Genomic DNA, 19,240 nt, shown 5'->3' with positions numbered 1-19,240 from the left:
TTCTGATCGCTCTAGTGGGTAATGATTGCAAGCAGAAAACAGGGATCCATTTAATGTATCAAATTCGCTGATACCTAGGTACAATATTTTATAGTTTGTGTCTTTAAATTGCATCAGCTTTTCTCACCATCATACAGCATTCCTGATAAGTGCAGAATTTATGAGAGACGAAAGATAACACTTGCAGGTGCATGGCACCATGAGATTTGACAAATTTTATTTTAGATAAAGACCACAGCAAGAATATTTATGATTACATTCAGACTTTACGCACACACGGGTGAAAATCCTGATCCAGCATTGGGATCATCTCCAGAGTACGTGCGGAGGAGGGGGCTGTAAAACGGAGTGGAAATTAGTTCCTCCGAGATTCTCGACTGCTCAAAATAGGCTGGGAAATTCCAATGGGGGTCCCAGATACAACTTCTGCAAAACCATCCGAGATGCCAAGAGAGAATATCAAACCAAGCTAGAGTCACAGACGGACTCTCGGCGGTTGTGGCAAGGACTAAACATAATGGGCTACAAAGCGAAGCCGAGCGGTATCTCTGGCAGCAGCGCACCCCTCCCCGATGAACTCAATGCATTCTATGCTCGGTTCGAGCAGGTAACCAACAATCCGCTGTCGAGTGTCCCAGCAGCCCAAAATTCACCCATACCCAACATCACAGCTTCTGAAGTCAGATCGGCCTTCCTGAAAGTGAAACCTCGGAAGGCGACGGGCCCAGACAGGATCCCTGGTCGTGCACTCAGAGCCTGCACGGACCAGCTGGCAGAGGTATTCACAGACATCTTTAACCTGTCCCTACTCCACTCCGAGGTCCCCACCTGCTTTAAGAAGACCACCATCATACCGGTACCAAAGAAGAACCAGGCAACGAGCCTCAATGACTACCGTTCGGTGGCCCTGACTTCAGTCGTAATGAAGTGCTTTGAGAGGTTGATCATGAAACGCATCACCTCCATACTCCCAGAACGCCTTGATCCACTGCAATTCGCATACCGTTGCAACCGGTCCATTTCACTGGCCCTACACTCATCCCTAGAGCATCTCGAAAACAAGGACTCCTACATCAGACTCCTATTTATTGACTACAGCTCCGCCTTCAACACCATAATCCCAGCCAAGCTCATATCAAAGCTCGAAGACCTAGGACTTGGCTCTCCACTCTGCAACTGGATCCTCGATTTTCTGACCAACAGACCACAATCAGTAAGAATGAACAACAACACCTCCTTCACAATAGTCCTCAATACCAGGGCCCCGCAAGGCTGCGTACTTAGCCCTCTACTCTACTCCCCGTACACACACGACTGCGTGGCAAAACTTGGTTCCAACTCCATCTACAAGTTTGACGATACGACCATAGTGGGCCGGATCTCGAATAACGACGAGTCAGAATACAGGAGGGAGATAGAGAACCTAGTGGAGTGGTGTAGCGACAACAATCTCTCCCTCAATGCCAGCAAAACTAAAGAGCTGGTCATTGACTTCAGGAAGCAAAGTACTGTACATACCCCTGTCAGCATCAATGGGGTCGAGGTGGAGATGGTTAGCAGTTTCAAATTCCTAGGGGTGCACATCTCCAAAAATCTGGCCTAGTCCACCCACATCGACGCTACCTCCAAGAAAGCACAACAGTGCCTATACTTCCTCAGGAAACTAAAGAAATTCGGCATGTCCACATTAACCCTTACCAACTTTTAAAGATGCACCATAGAAAGCATCCTATCGGGCTGCATCACAGCCTGGTATGGTAACTGCTTGGCCCAGGACCGCAAGAAACTTCAGAGAGTCGTGAATACCGCCCAGTCCATCACATGAACCTGCCTCCCATCCATTAACTCCATCTACGTCTCCCGCTGCCTGGGGAAAGCGGGCAGCATAATCAAAGATCCCTCCTACCTGACTGACTCACTCTTCCAACTTCTTCCATCGGGCAGGAGATACAGAAGTCTGAGACCACGCATGAACAGACTCAAAAACAGCATCTTCCCCACTGTCGCCAGACTCCTAAATGACCCTCTTATGGGCTGACCTCATTAACACTACACCTTGCATGCTTCATCCGATGCCAGTGCTCATGTGGTTACATTGTATATCTTGTGTTGCCCTATTATGTATTTTCTTTTAATCCCTTTTCTTTCCATGTACTTAATGATCTGTTGAGCTGCTCGTAGAAAAATACTTTTCACTGTACCTCGGTACACGTGACAATAAACAAATCCAATCCAATCCAATCCATAGGCACAACCTTTTCACCTGCTCTCCCAGATGAAGGTGCAAAAATTTGGGGAGTTCCCAGGGCTCACAAATAAATTACACCCCTCTGCCTTCTTTGAATAATTATTCAGAAAACATAGCCAGTATCTTCAAAGTTCTGTTATTTATTTTTTTAACGTGTCAAACAAATAAACAATCTAGATATGGCATAGATAAATTGTCAACTTCAGCCCAACTTTAGCTCGTTTCAGGTGCAAGAAACACTGGCAGCTTTTACATCCAGCTTACCAGCAAATAGGGCATGCTTGGTTGGGGGAGGGCAGTGGATCCCGACATATGGTGAAAATGGCTCCTGGTTGGTTATTCAATACATGGTACCACTGGAACTAGCATGCTCACTTGTCTTTTTTCAAATTGCAACTGGTGCCCTTTGTGAGGCATTGGGACCCCGGATTCTATTATTCAACAGCCTCCTGCTTGTATTGTGCTTCAGTGCTCACCACCCATTTGAAGGCCTGACTGAAAATTGAATCAGGTGGGTAACCAGGTATCCAAAATGCTCACCAGATATTCCTCTGTCAGGCAAAGAGTTGGCCAACCAGCAGTTGAAAATCCCACCCCTGATCTCTCAAGGATCTGGATATCCTTGTGATGGGATAATAATGGCATAATGAAGATTCTGTTTAGGCAGAAGAAGCAGCTATGGAGAGTCCGACAACAACTCTCTGCATTCCAAATCACATCACACTGGCAGCTCTTGGAATTTACTTTTTGATCAAAGATTGTAAAAACCAGTAACATCAAAAATAAAACACTGGACGTTTGCACATTCTTGACTTTCCTGAGAAAATCCTATCTCCATTTATGTAAGTCCTGCAGTGAATTCTATTCATTGTCCCTTGTGGGTTATACAGTTTCAGTCACATACCCGCTTGATGAGCTGCTTGGCAAAGTTCTCCTCATCCCTGCACTTGGTGGGTTCAAATCATAGGCCAAGTGACCCTGTAACTCTCCAAGAGAGAAATTCGGCCCTGTTCCTGTCACAATGGGAGCTAAAAATTAAAGAAATCAAAGCATATTGTTAAAACTTGTCATCAAATTCAGATTTAAAGCTCTTTACGGGCTTGTCTGAGCAACTCTAACAACCAAAGAACACACAGCAGTTGAATAAAGTCAATTCAAATGTTCCCACTTCTTTCAAAATGTTTCCAAAAATTTGTTTTATAAAAATGTAGTTTGGCAGAGGCAGCAGCTAAGGGTCAACCAAACTTTCCTCTGTACATCTTGTCAATTAAGTATCTGTAACTTCCCTAGTTTTCTCCACTGTTAAACTTGAATGGTTTTTTAATGTATTATCCTGCCATGTGCTTGTATTCGTTTATACTGGGTCCCACTGTTCTTGTGAGGGTAGATGGGTCCGCATATATCCATCAGTACCTATTTTCAAGGAGATGCATGATAGCAACCTGGTGATATCATTCCTGTACCATTGCCCTCCCTTCAATATAGGGAGGTCACTGGTAGGCATCTCTCTCTTAAGGGCTTAGCCAACTTCCATTAAACCTAAATCCTCACACTATGTGAGGTAGCATTCATAAACAGTGCGTGTCTGGTCCGTGCTAAAAGCAGATAATCAATTTCATTCTGGAATATTTTAAATAACAAATTTGCAATGGTCCATTCAAACAACTGATAAGTGTAAACAATGATATTGGCAGGAGTTATACATTGATAACGCAACTGCTTATTGCTTTATTGTTTCTCACAATTTGAGACAGGTCTTTAAAGTAGATTTTTTTCCACATAGAACATGGCAAAGAATGAAAAAAGGAGAACTTGTGTGTCGGAGGTAGAATCCATTTGGAGTTATCAGCATTAGGCTTTTAAAAAAATCCCTCCAAAACAGACTGAAATGCTTCAAACCCTTACGTGTAATGTGGCAGCCATGGAGCTTCTGGGAGATAAGGTAAAACAAAGGGAGTGGAAGAGCTAAAAAGGGACAACAAATTAAAGAATTGTAAAAGCAGCATCATGGGCAGGAGCAACTTTGTTAAAAAGTGAACACCCCAGTCAATTCACAGGCAAAGGGGACAGACAAAGAAGCAAGGAATAACAAAGAGCAATGACTAAATGAGGTGTATTTATTAGACATATAATTAAATGTGAACAACTGAGATTAAAGTAAAAATAGAAGGGAGCAAGAGGACAAATATAACAAAAATGGAAAATAACCGACAGAAGTATATCGAAGGTGGAAACGGTCATGAAGGGGCCTTAACAAAGATCTACGAAGTCTGGGGATTTGATTTTCCCGGAAGCCCTCCGAGAATATGTGCTCCCACTGAACGGGGTCAGTGTCTCCAAGTGCTTCCAGTATAAAGCCGGCCGGGAACTCATTCGGAGTGCTTGTGCATGTGCAAGTCTCTGTAGAAAACTCCAATGAATCGATTATTTATCTAGCAACCTGATGTGGACTCCTTCCTTTAGGAGCGGCCATAAGAGATACCATGACGTTTATTTGTTATGGGGTTCCACATATGAGACAAGCAGTTCTTTACCTAGGAAAGTGCATAGTCATTTGTGACATAGGACAATACATACAGGATGGTAAATGAGAGCGACAGATGAAATGAAGGTTAGAAAGGGTAGTGATGGAAACTAATGTTCATGTCCATGTATGGGGTAAATTACATAAGGGAGAAAGAGCATAGCAATGTTAAAAGTTCATATTTGGAGATTGGCACAAAAGACTGAGGTGTGCAAATTAATAATTCCTGACATGGTTCCAATGCTTAGAAGAAAAGGAGGGGAGTTGATAAAAAGAAACTGAGGTGGTAAATAATGCTTGGGTAAGAACAAGCTGAAGGGGTTGGATTACGAGGAGAGGTTCAGTAGACTGGGACTGTACTCGTTGGAATTTAGAAGGATGAAGGGGGATTTTATAAAAACATGTAAAATTATGAAGGGAATAGATAGGATAGATGCGGGCAGGTTGTTTCCACTGGCAGGTGAAAGCAGAACTAGGGGGCATAGCCTCAAAATAAGGGGAAGTAGATTTAGGACTGAGTTTAGATTTAGGTCTTCACCCAAAGGGTTGTGAATCTATGGAATTCCTTGCCCAGTGAAGCAGTTGAGGCTCCTTCATTAAATGTTTTTAAGGTAAAGACAGATAGTTTTTTGAAGAATAAAGGGATTAAGGGTTATGGTGTTCGGGCCGGAAAGTGGAGCTGAGTCCACAAAAGATCAGCCATGATCTCACTGAATGGCGGAGCAGGCTCGAGGGGCCAGATGGCCGACTCCTGCTCCTAGTTCTTATGTTCATAAGTGACTGAGAATCTTTGCTGGAAGAAAGGTGACTAGTACGGGGAAACAGGCTGTACATAAACTAAGCAGTAATGTTCAAGCAGCAGCAGGAACTCATGTAAACTAGATGGATGTAGATGCGAGCGGGAAGGTATGGAGTTAGTAGTTTCACAAATGAGGTCAATGTGAAAAGCAGTTAAAGGTATGTGGAATACAAATACCTAGAGAAGACACACAGGAGCAGGAGTTTGAGAATGGGCAGACACTGGGGAATATGAGAAGAAGCAAATCTATAATAAAATATACACACATAGACACCAGAAGCATTAGAAATAAGAGGTGGGAACTGGATACTGTTGTGGCTGTTGGGAGCTAACAATGTGGTGGAAATATCATAAACATGGCTAAATGCTGAGGCTGGAAGCAAATCTAACATTCAAGAGCAGAGACAGAGTTCCCAGAAGGAGGTCAAGTAACCCTATATATCAGGGACACCAAGAAAATAAAAGATATTAACTTAGAATCTTTAGGCCAGTTTTCAAGCTGGCAGGTTGTGAGAAAATGATCCTCCAGAAAAGATGTCAGAAGCCTGCGTTTTGCAGACTAGAAAGGAAGCATGAGACACGCACTTAAAGTGGTATATAAAATTGTTAAGGATACAAAAATCTTATTACTTTAAGTTGAACTGCAGGAGAAGAACAAGGGGTCACAAGTTTAAATTAGTTTTGGGCTGAAGTCAGGACTTTTCTGTTCACACACGGGGTTGGATTCTCCATCGCCGGGATCCTGCGATTCGCCGGCAGTGCACTCACACCCGCGGATTTCCCAACGGCATGGGGGTGCAGACAATGGGAAACCCCATTGGCTTGCTGCTGGGATGGAGAATCCCGCTCCCGTTGGGGGCACGCCGCACCAGAAAACAGGTGCAGCGGAGAATCCCACCCACAGTGTTTCACATGTGGATTGAATTTCTAGTGGGGGAGAAAATACTGGAATAATTTGCAAAAGAAACACCAGGATGCTACAACGGAGAGTTGTTAGAGGTCTTTCCAGGTGATTGAATTAAGATGGGGTGAATAGCCTTGCCCATGTGTAAGCATCTTACAATTCAACCCTAAAAGTTGAATTGAGCTTTTCCTTACACGCATTTTTGTGAAATTAAACCTAAATTATTTTACCATAATGAAATAGGGACTTACATTGTTTTCGCTATATGATAGCATCATATATAAATAATAAATCAGTGAAATGTTTCAAATAAAACTACAAATGGTCACTATTTCGAAGAACAAATCTGACATTCTGCAAGGGTCTATACTAAATATGGTACCATAGCTGTTAAAGGGACTTGAATGAAAACAACACTTACTTCTGGATACCTGCACTAGCTCATTTACATTGAAGACGCCTGAAGTCACAAAGCTGTCGTGAAATTCTGTGTGTTCTGCAAAAGACGAGACATGACAAGTCAATGAACAGTTTGTGAAAGTATCACTTTCTTTTCACTGAAAGGAGTGTGAGCACTAAGTTAGGGGGAGGCATTCCCCAGAGGTACGACACTCAGCACCTTAGAGCATAACACCAAATTTTGGGAAGAGGAATGCTGTGGTCATAACAATAGTTTCAGCACTGGTGTCAGAATTGTGACTTCTTTCCGTCCTTCAATTACCAGTTGTCATTACATTAGAATCAAAGAATAGATACAGGACAAAGGAGGGCATTCGGCCCATCGTATCTGTGCTGGCTGTCCGCAAGAGCAACTCATCTCGTTCCTCCACCACGTCTGTTCTCCACAGCCCTGAAAGTGCTCTCCCTTCAGATAGTTAATAATTCTCTTTTGAAAATCACAAGTAAATTTGCCTCCACCACACTCTGTGACAGTGTATTGCAGACCTTAATCATGCACTGCATTAAAAGGATTTTCCTCCCGTCATTTTTGCTTTCTTTGCCAATCACTATTTTAAGATAAGTTTCAAGTACCCAATTAATTTTTTCCAATTAAGGGGCAATTTAGCATGTCAATCCACCTACTCTGCACATCTTTAGGCTGTGGGGGCGAAACCCACGCAAACACGGGGAGAATGTGCAAACTCCACACCGACAGTGACCCAGAGCCAGGATCGAACCTGGGACCTCAGCGCCATGAGGCAGCAGTGCTAACCACTGCGCCACCCTGCTACCCCTTTTTGCCAATCACCTTAACTCAGTGTCTTCTGATTCTCGATCCTTCCACCAATGGGAACAAATTTTTCCCCATCTACTCTTGTCCAGCTCCCTCATGATGTTGAGCCTCTCTCTCAAATTTCTGCTCAACCTTCTCTTCTCCAAAAAAAACATCCAGTTTCTCCAATCAAATCATGTAGCTGAAGCTCCTCATTCTTGCAACCATTCCCATGAATCTTTTCTGCACTAATGACTTTGTATCCTTCCTAAAGTGTGATGCCCAGAACTGGTCACAATATTCTGCTGAGGGCAGAACCAGTATTTTATATAGGTTTATGATAATGTCCTTGCTTTTGGACACAATGCCACTTTTTATAAAGCCATGGATCTTAGAGAGAGGAAGTACATTTGAATCTTTACACAGATTTAAACAGTGAGCCTTCTTCCAACAGCCCAATGGTACGATCTCATACACATTTCAGAATCACTCGCTGGTCACAAGCTGCAGATGCTCTACCTGTAACAGCGTCACCTTCCCTCTCAATTCTTCCCAGTGCAAAGGGAAAAAGCACTTTCATTGTTGTAGGGTGTCCTGATTCTACAGTTAATCAAGACCACCTCATATTCTCTGTAGAAGACTATTTTTTGACAAAAAAGCCACCACTACGAGGGGAGGACATGCTGCAATTCAGGAATAGACTCTGTTTGGGGCTAGGGAATTGAGGCTGTAACCAATGGAACATGAGAGAGGTGACAGAGATGGTGAAGTGGATGGGCAAATACCCACGCAGAGCTGCTGGTTTGCTTCAATATACTCCTTCACATCCAGGTCAATGTATTTAAGTTCAAGTGGCAGTCCCCTGCAGATGCACCCTTACATTTATGTACATCTTTATATTTTTGGGAGAATGGCACAGCACACAAAACCTGTATGAAGCAGTCCTGTGCGCTGCCACAAATGACAAGGATTGGCATGCTGCAGCCCTGCTATGCCCATCTTGAGGAATATAAAGAATATGAGAGAATGCCAAGGTGTACACAATGAGCACTGAAAAGCTGGAGTAGGAGGAACAATAGGCTGTTTGTTGCAAGATGAGAGGTTTGCTTCCAGTAGAGAGACGGCTGAGCCCAGATTTCTCAGTTCCGTATACAAATGAGTATTTTCAGAGAATGATGGACTAATGCAGTTATTGACTATAAACTCAGGAGATTCCACATCATGGTGACAATGTGAAGGTGTGTGTATTCCATGTGTGGGATCCTCATACAAGGAATGGAAAGCATCAGACATGCTTGGCAATGATGGCAACTCAAGGTCATCTGCTGCACAGCTACTCACAGCGGAGGCCTATTCGCCAGCTTTGGGTATTTTAAAAAATAAATTTAGAATATCCAATTCATTTTTTCCAATTAAGGGGCAATTTAGCTTGGCCAATCCACCTAGCCTGCACATCTTTGGGTTGTGGGGTGGAACCCACGCAAACACGGAGAGAATGTGCAAACCCCACACGGATAGTGACCCAGAGCCGGGATCAGATGTGGGACCTCGGTGTCGTGAGACAGCAGTGCCAACCACTGTGCCACCGTGCTGCCCTGCTTTGGGTATTTTGATGAATACTCGGAACGCTGAAATAAAGGATCTTGCTTACAACGTGAATTCACATTGTGAGGTCATACATTGTCATGGAATGAGAATGGGGAGTGGCTGGCTCTGTGAGGGTTGAAGGTTAGATGGCCTAAAATATGAGAAAACAATTGGCAAAATATCCTAAAGAATTGAGGTGGGACTTTTTGGCCAGCCTGCCTTGGCACTCGTAGCCCTATGGCTGCTTCTAATTTGCAGCAGGGGGTGCAGGCTGGACCACATACCACCCCACACCCCAATATTGGTCCTCTTCAGGAAAGCACCTCCCAAGATAGGTACGGCAAGCTGAGAAATTACCCGGCTCACAGTGCCGGCCTCAGGAACGAACATCTGGGCTTTGGTATCTGCCATTCACAAATTACTGTCACGTTAGAATTCTAGACCTATGGGCAGAATGGCCTAAATGCTGGGATAAAGGAAAGCTTGGTACAGATGCTGGGAGGTAGATTTTGCCAGCCCTTTGGAGACAGGCTAGGAGACGAAATATAGGTAAAATGACAGCGGAAGGTGTTGGGAGGAGAGCCCGATGTCCTCCTGCTGCCATAGCATATTACTAGTAATGGAAACTTCAGTATTGTGGTCATCCACTGGGCAGCCAATTAAATGCCCAATTAAAAAGCCACCCTCTTGTCTCTGCCGGCATGAAAAAGAGCTGCCACCACATGGAATAGTTGTCAGGTGAGCCCGGATGGACTCACAGTCAAGTTAGGGTGTGCCCTCTTTTAAGGCTGCTCCATGGTCAATAGAGGGTCCCTGACAACAATGGCTGCCCCTGCAGCTTTGGTGCACTGCTTGAAGGTGCTCCCCTCCCTGATCACCTGGGATGCCTGCCTGGCTCTGGCTTGTTAATAAAAACTTCTCATCTTCAAAGGTCCTTTTCCCTGAAGCTTCTCTCTCTTGAGTTTCAGCAGTGGTAATTTCTAACAGTGGTGCTGCTGTCAAGAAATATCATGGGCAGGATACTCCATCGGAGAAATTGGGTGGAGAAGTGGTATATACCAACAGTAAAAAGGTAGTAGATAGTGCCATGCCAATTTGGGACCCAAAAGGGTATCAATGCATGGAGGCAGAAGGCATGGCTGAGTACTTTGCACCTGCCAAAGTCATAGTGAAGGAGGGGGCAATTGAGTTACTGTTGGACTAAAAATTGATGAAGAGAAGTTATTAGAAAGACTGGCTGTACTTCAACATCATAAGCCACCAGGACCACAAGGCTCCTGTGGGAAGTAATGGAGGTACTGGTCACAATCTTCCAATTGCCCTTAGAAAGAGGAGTAGTACCAGACAATAGGATAATTACAAATGTTATACTCTTGTTCAAAAAAAGTATGTAAGAATAAACTCAGCAGTTACAGATCAGTGATTTAACCTTGGTGGTGGGAAAGTTTTTCAAAATGAGAATCTGGGATAAAAGTAATGGTCATTTGGACAAGTGTCCATTAATTAAGCAACGCCAACACAGATTTGTTAAGGACAAGTTGAGTTTACCCAATTTGATTGAGTTTTTTGATGAAGTAACAAGAGAGGGCTCATAAGAATGACATAGTTGGTGTGGTGTACTTGTCCTTCCAAAACACTTTTGATAAGTGAAACATAAAAAGCCGGTCAGAAAAGCGGAAGTTTATGAAATAAAAGAGATAGTGGCAGCTTGGAAAAGAAGAGCAGTGGTAAAGGGCTCCTCTTTGGACTAGAGGAAAGTATTGAGGATTTAGCACGAGACAACTGGTTTTTGATATATATTGATGATTTAGATTTGGGTGTAATGGGCACAATTTCAAAATTTGCAGTTGACACAAAACATGTGAACAGGAAGGAGGATAATGATAGATTTCAAGATGACACAGAATTTGGCATGATTTTTTTTAAAATAAAGTTAGCGTACCCAATTATTTTTTCCAATTAAGGGGCAATTTAGTGTGGCCAGTCTACCTATCCTGCACATCTTATGGGTTGTGGGGGTGAAACCCACACATACACAGGGAGAATGTGCAAACTCCACACGGTCAGTCACCCAGGGCTGGGATTCAAACCCGGGTCCTCAGCGCCATAGGCAACAATGCTAACCACTGTGCCACCGTGCTGCCCCATTGGCATGATATTTAATGCAGGTGAGTGTGAAGTGGTACATTTTGGTTGGAACAGCAAGGATAGGCAATACCAACAAAGAGGTACGATGCTAAAAAGGGTGCAAGAACCAGAGATCTGGGGGCATAAGTGCACAAATTGTTGAAGTAGGCAAGGCAGGTTGGGAAAGCATTTGAAAAAGTAAATTATATAATACCAGTGAAGTTATGATGAATCTTTATGAAACAACTGTTCTGATTCAAATGGAGTACTGCATCCAAATCTGGATGTCATACTTTAGGAAGGATGTGAAGGCTTGAGAGGGTGCAGAAAAGATACTGCAGCTGTTCTCCTTTGAGAAAGTCGAGAGGAGATTTGATAGAGGTGTTTAAAATCAGGACTAGACAGTGTAGGTAGGTGGAGCTCATTCTCTTTGACAGAGGAGCCGAGAACCAGAGGACACTGGTTTAAGGGTGAAAGACAAAAGAACAAAAGCAACTTTAGAAAATGTTCCAAAGAAGGGTTATACCGGATTCAAAAATTTGGGGGGTATTTTCCACTCCCGATTTCGGTGGGAAGCAATGATGGCGGGGGCGGAGGATGGAGAGGAAGTCCCAAAACGGCTTTCACTCGACGGGATTTTCGCGTTCGATTGCCCCCCTCCCCCCCCCCCCCCTCCGCAGCAATGCCGTAATGGGATCCAGTCATGAAAGGTCGGGAATCCGTTACCATGCATTTAAATTAGTAGGCTTTACTGCCCACCCACCCCAGCAGGGTGACATCATGTCGCTGGATTTTACCACAGGTCCTGTCAAATGGTCCCGCTGAGGGTTCACAGATAAGTACAGCCACCAAGGGGTAATGTCACTGACGGGGGGGGGGGGGGCTTCTATTGGGGAGGTTTAGAGGGGGGGGGGGGAGAAATCTCATGTCTAGGTTGGGGAGGGGTCATTTTTTAATAAACATTTCAGATCGGGGTGCCGTTTAAAAACAGCGTCCTGATCTGTCAGTAGAAGTTGCTGGCAGAGCAGGCTCTTTGAGAGCCCACCCTGCCAGCTTTGACATTGAGGGTTCCACTTTTTCCTATTTTCCCCCCAAAGGGCTTGAAACTTTGGCAGAAAAAGCCGGCAAAGCAGCTGATGGACTGCCCTCTTTGAAAAATAACATTAAATTCCATCCGTTAGCTATCTCCACAGATGCTGCCAAAGCTGTGGAGTTTTTTCCAGCAATGTTTGTTTTTTATTTCAGATCTCCAGCTTCCGTAGAATTTTGCTTTTATTTATATGAGAAGACATTTACTTTTAACATACATGTGATTAAGATTTGGAATGCACTGCCGAACATGGTGGTGGAGGCAGATTCAATTGTTTCTTTCAAAATGGAATTGCATAAGCACCTTCAACGTAGAAAATCTTCAGGTTCATGGGTCAAGGATGGGTGTGGCACTAGCTCAATTGCTCTTGAAAGCCAGTGCAGACTGGACAGATTGAAGAGCCTTCTTCTATGCTCCAACCATGCCATAGTTTTGTGGTTCTGTACAAGTGATTGCATACTAGCTATCATTAATTGATCCCTGTGGGTAGCACGGTGGCGCAGTGGGTTAGCCCTGCTGCCTCATGACGTCGAAGTCCCAGGTTTGATCCCAGCTCTGGGTCACTGTCCGTGTGGAGTTCACACATTCTCCCTGTGTTTGCGTGGGTTTTGCCCCCACAATCCAAAAATGTGCAGGCTAGGTGGATTGGCTATGCTAAATTGCCCCATAATTGGAAAAAATGAATTGGGTACTCTAAATTTAAAAAAATATATAAAATTAATTGATCCCTGTAAGGGGCATCCTTCTCTACTGGAGCTCCTAGGGCCATTAATCACAGCCTGCTCACTGTGAAAACCAACAAGGCTATAGAAGGCAAGGCCATATGTTAGCTGCTAGCAGCATCGATGGGAAACATGATTCATGGATTCATTCTGATAATCATTCTGGTAGATCCACCTATGCACACTAAACATAATAACATATTCTCTGCAGAAGATGTCCTGATATGCCCACTTGGTGCTGGATTCTGCACAGAGGCAATGATAATGCTGCAACTGTAATTGGCTCCAGCATAGCAGAATATTATTGCATTCTATAATTAAGTTCCAAATTCCATAAATCTCAGTTTATGAACAGTTAATGCTACAGACCAAGAGAGAGATGCACGATCAATCTAATTTTATTTTTATGTCAATACAGTGTGGAAATAAATGGGTTAATACCTCCAGTAACAAAATGAATTTAATGCAAGCATGCTAAGAATATGTACGAAAACACAGCCAATGGTGCTGTATTGAGTTAATTAGAACAAGTTAGTGAGTAAGTGGGAATCCTGTGGTGCAGCTCACTGTTATTGAAGTGGTACTAATAATAGTATAACCACATACTTGGTGGGTATGACAGTGTAGTGACTGTGGCATTGGATTAACAACCTAAATGTGTTTGCATCAAATCGCACTGTACTTCTACCAGCCAAGTGTCTAGAGCTACATAGCGGGAGAGGAGGCCACAACTAACGCACTCTACATTTAGCAACTTAGGGGGCTTGTCGGGATACATCCTCAGGGACAGCTACCACTCTTCTTGTTGCTTCTTGGAAATTGGGCAGCTTGCTGGGCTCTGTCTCCTCGGCGGTATGTGTGTGGCAGGTAATAATAAGACACAGTGGTTAACACTGCTGCCTCACAGCTCCAGGGACCCGGGTTCGATTTTGACCTCAGGTGACTGTGTGGATTTGCACATTCTTCCCGTGTCTGCGTGGGTTTCTACCGGGTGCTCCAGTTTTCTTCCACAGTCCAAAGATGTGCAGGTTAGGTGGATTGGCTACACTAATCCACCTAGGTGGGGTTACGGGGATATGGTGCTCTTTCAGAAGGTCGGCGCAGACTAGATGGGCCGAGTGGCCTCCTTCCACACTGTAGGGATTCTATGATTCTCTGATAGCTGCTGCCCTTCCAGCTGGGGTAGGAGAGCATCAAGGTTTAGAAATGGCTACAGGTCCTGCCACCCGTTTTATAAGGGGAAGATCATGGAGGAAAATCCAGCCAAAGAACTTTCTCTTAACGGCAGAATGTCAAGGAATGAATCTTAGACCAGCAACCCATGCTGATTCTTCATGCTGATACTCTCCATCATGTGCAATTTCCATTTGAACAAATTTGCTTATGTCTTACTGGTCACAATCACTGCCCAGGCAAGATGGCAGACATCATCTGCTCTTACGCCCCTGCTAATATTGTTCTGAATCAATTTGATCTTATTAGCTTTACCATAAAATGGAAGATATTCACTTTTCCTGAGGTCTGATGTCCATCAGCCCACCGCCAGTCTAGGCCCTCTCCTGTCTGTAGTGAACCAACTTCTCCTTTGGGGACACAGAGGAGGCACCGTTGCCGCACGTGTCATTCATCGCAGGACTGGGGCCTCGGTGGGTGGGGTTACTGCCGGACATGGGTAGGTCAGGGCACGGAGCGGTGCTGGGTGAGGGCGGTGCCATGTGCATACTCGGGGGTGGGGTGCCAACTCACCTGTGCGACCCGGTGGAGGTCATTGATCTTCTTATAGCACTGGGTGCCGGTCCTCCTGGTCACGCTCCCTGAGCTGACGGCCGTTGCCACTTGCTCCCAGGCAGCACTGGCTGCACAACCCTCGAGGGAACAGGGCATCCCATCCTGCCTTTACCGCGTTCAGTAATCTGCCAAGTTCGGCATTCCTGAATCTTGCGGCTGCTCTTCTCAGCGGGATGGCTGTGAGCTGAGTGGGGTTGACTGTGTAGGAGAGGTTTAGGTGCTGCTCGCCTTCGTTAGCGAATCAGCCGCTGGGACCATCATTTGTGGCGTAAAGTCCATGTGGCCTCATTAAGTGGACCATTTCATAGTGGTGATGGCCTCACCAGGCTGAGCATCGGGAAGCTCGTGGCAGTTCCCTCTCGTTACCACACTTAGAAACATTTAGGTTAAATTGTGGCCATAAATTGTCCAGGTGCGGGACACGGCAGGGAAGTTGGCGGTAGTTCCAGATCAGATTAACAAGGTCTTTAAGGAATTCTAGGAGAGGTTGTACAGGTCAGAGCCAACCTGGGGGAGGCTAGGAGATACAGGAATTTCTAGATGGGCTGGAGTATGCGATGTTAGGGGAGGGGGGACAGGGCTACATTAGAGGGGACGATAGTGGAGCAGGAAATAAAAGATGCAATTTGGAGGATGCAGGGCAGGGCCGGATGGGTTTCCGGTGGGATATTATAAAAAATTCAAAAATAAGCTGATGGTGGGGATGTTTGAGGAGGTGATAGGGAAGGGGGTGTTACCACAAACTTTGGGGCAGGCATCGATTTCCCTGTTACTTAGGAAAGATAAGGATTTGACGAAGTGTGGGTCGCATAAGCCCATATCACTATTAAACGAGGACGCAAAGATATTGGTGAAGGTACTGGCAGGTAGGCTAGAGGAGTGCCTCCCGAAGGTGATACGTGAAGATCAGACAGGGTTTGTGAGAGGGAGGCAGCATTTTTTCGAACATTAGGAGGGTATTGGTACCGGCGGAGGGGAAGGAAACAGAGGTGGTTGTGGCATTGGACACCGAGGAAGCGTTTGACCGGCTTTGAATTGGGGTACTTGATGGCAGCTCCAGAGCAGATTGGAATTGGACCCAGATTTGTGGACTGGGTAAAGCTAGAGCGGATTGGAATTGGATCCAGATTTGTGGACTGGGTAAAGCTATTATATAAGGCACCGAGGGCCAATGTCCACACAAATAACAACAGCTCAGAATAATTTCCTCTCCACCGTGGGACTACGCAGGGATGTCCTATGTCCCCCTGCTGTTTGCACTCGCGAATGAGCCATTGGCCATCGCATTAAGAAGTTTGTGTATGGCAAGGGATAGCGCGGGGGGGGGGATAGAGCATAGGGTGTCCTTATATGCCGATGACTTGTTATTATACGTGTCGGAACAGAGTGTGCCAATAGGGGGAATACTGGAGCTGCTTCGGGTGTTTGGGTCTTTCTCGGGGTACAAATTAAATCTAGACACGAGTGAATATTTTGTGATGTCTCGGCCAGAGGTGGGGACGAGGGTGGGGGTCCTGCCATTCCGTGAGGCAGGGACTCACTTTAGATACCTGGGGGTGCAGGTTGCTCCAGATTCGGGAGGGCTCCGTAGGTACAACATTTCTAGTTTGGTGGGGAGGATGAAACCTGATCTGGGAAAGTGGGATGGTCTCCCTCTGTCACTGGCGGGTCGGGTACAGGCGATTAAAATGAATATGTTGCCGTGATTCCTGTTTACGTTTTCAATGCCTACCAATTTTCCTGCCAAAGGCATTTTTTTTTTAAAAAGAAAGATAGAACGGATGGTTACCTTGTTCATATGGGGAGGGAAGGCAGCCAGAATTAAAAAAGTGCTACTACAGAGAGAAAGGCAGGCAGGGGGTTTGGGTCTTCCAAACCGGATGTATTAATACTGGGCGGCGAATGTGGAGAAGGTACGGTGCTGGGTCAGAGGGGTTGACTCCCAATGGGTCAGAATGGAGGAGAGTTTGGGTAGGGGGTTGGGATTGAAGGCGCTAGCGGCAGCGCCACTCCCGACGGCCACGGGGAGATACTAAGGGAGTCTGGTAGTAATAGCTTCGTTGAGAATTTGGAGGCAGTTTCAACAGCACTTCGGGTTGGAGGCAGGGTCACGGGAATTGCCGATTCGGGGGAACCACAGATTTGAGCTAGGGAAGTGGGATGGAAATTTTCGGAGATGGGTGGAGAAAGGAATTAGGATACTAAAACATTTGTCTCTTGGGGGTCGTTTTGCGGGATTGAAGGAGCTCGGAGTGAAGTATGGGCTGGAGCAGGGGGAAATATTAGATACTCCACACAAACATTGAGGCTTTGGGATATAGAATGGATCTAGAAGCTGCTTCTAATGGCGAACGTGTAACTGTATTGGGAATAAAGTACATAATACGGGAAGGGGCGATGGTTTGTGCCAGAGAAGTCAAACAATGTTGCCTGACCGAGCAAATGGCACTCTAGTAGTTTTCCCCGCTTTTTCCTCCAGTCATACGTGGAATCCACTTCTATCATGAAGTCTACAGCTATAAAGAACGAATCGCAAACAGCATTTTCACGCCGACTCTGATGCTTTAAACAATGAACTATAATTGTTAAATTTTGCTATCATAACTTGCAAAATGTATTGTTGCCATCATTATTCAAAAATATTACGTGAAATTTTCAAAAAAAAATGGCATTGTCCTTCAGGGTGGGCGTCCACCTGATAGCCGAGGTAGATCACCTCTCTCGTATGAAATACGCACTTTGCTCATTGTAGGCAGACACCAGCCTTAGAGAACCGCTTTAACACAGCATCCAGTTGTCCAAGCGCTCTTACTCAGAGACTCCCGTGATGAGCACATCATTTAAATAGACAGCCACATGTGGCAGCCCACGCACGATGTTCTCCATTAACGTGCTGGAAAATAGCACAGGCAGAGGAGACTCCGAAAGGCAGCCACCTATACTCGTAGAAATCCCTGTGCATACTGATGGTGACATATTTGCGGGAGGCAGGATCCAACACAAGCTGCAAAGAGGCGTGGCTCATATCCAGCTTCATGAATGAAAGTTCAGTAGTTGCAGGCTGCGCATAGAAATCCTCCATGTGGGGCATGGGGTAGTGGTGAAGCCTTGTTTACGTCAATTCCCACATAAACAAAACATTTTGACTGGCTTTATTGACTGGTACTGCTGGCGCTGCCCAATCGGTGAACCGGATGGGCCCAATGATTCCCAAGGACTCCAATCGATTGAGCTCGGTATCCACCTTTTCCAACAACGCACAGGGAACCAGGCACGACTGGAAATACTGTTACGGGACTTCTGGGTTGACCTGTATGTGGACTATATCCCCTTTTATCATCCAAAATCTGGGTTGGAACTCCGGGATATTTTCCTAATACCTCGCCCAAACCACTGGAACCCATCTGGAGGATGTGCTGCCAATGCAGCTGTAGATGGCGCAACCAGTCATGGGCCAACGGGCTGGGCCCGTAGCCCTTTACCACAATAAGCGGATGGCGCACCAACTGATGGCCATATACCATCAGAGTGAGAAGAGTGCCTATGATTTCCAATGGTTCTCCCATGTAGGTGGCTAACCTGGTCTGGGTGTCTTTCAAATGCAAGGTCTGAATCCACAGTTGAATGCCACACAGTTGAACCCACAGTTTGGGGCAGCATGGTAGCAGAGTGGCTAGCACTGTGGCTACACAGCGCCAGGGTCCCAGGTTAGATTCCCCGCTGGGTCACTGCTGTGCGAAGTCTGACGTTCTCTCCATGTCTGCATGGGTTTCCTCCGGTTGCCTCCCACAGTCCAAAGACATGCAGGTTAGGTGGATTGGCGATGATAAATTGCCCTTAGTGTCCAAAAAGGTTAAGATGGGTTATTGGGTTACTGGGGTAGAGTGGAAATGAGGGTTTAAGTGGGTCGGTGCAGACTCGATGTGCCGAATGGCCTCCTTCTGCACTGTATATTCTCTGTTCTATGAATGTGATCAAACATCTTTTGCCCGACTACAAAGCCGTCCAATTCCATATCGAGCAGGTGCCCATTCACCCACACTGTTACTTTAGTAGGGGCCACTCGGAGGGGGGGGGGTTGTGCCATGCAATTCCACTGCAGTCGCCTTCCTCGTCTGGCTCATATAAATGGGAAATATAGGCCATGGGCTGGTATCTGTCTATGTTGGGGCTTTTGGACTGGACCGCTGGTTGACTTGCGGCCTGCATTCATGACGGGGTCGGTGGCCACAAGCCCC

At 45.5% G+C, this 19,240-nt stretch overlaps 1 protein-coding gene across 4 annotated transcripts in view; it reads right to left on the bottom strand.

Annotated features, from left to right (window-relative positions):
- The window catches only part of nfic (nuclear factor I/C), a 550,936-nt gene that overhangs the window by 221,944 nt on the left and 309,752 nt on the right, over positions 1-19,240 (bottom strand). For all 4 annotated transcript variants that reach the window (XM_038778311.1, XM_038778312.1, XM_038778309.1 and 1 more), the window contains exons 4-5: positions 6,897-6,971; positions 3,153-3,276 (exon numbers count right to left, since the gene is read on the bottom strand). In XM_038778311.1, the coding sequence (XP_038634239.1) occupies positions 3,153-3,276; positions 6,897-6,971 (199 nt within the window). The remainder of the gene's footprint in view (positions 1-3,152; positions 3,277-6,896; positions 6,972-19,240) is intronic.

The sequence above is a fragment of the Scyliorhinus canicula genome, chromosome 18, assembly GCF_902713615.1.
Source record: "Scyliorhinus canicula chromosome 18, sScyCan1.1, whole genome shotgun sequence".
In the NCBI taxonomy this organism is placed as follows: Eukaryota; Metazoa; Chordata; class Chondrichthyes; order Carcharhiniformes; family Scyliorhinidae; genus Scyliorhinus; species Scyliorhinus canicula.
The sequence above is the reverse complement of the archived record's forward strand: the minus strand, read 5'-3'. Positions and strand labels throughout refer to the sequence as shown.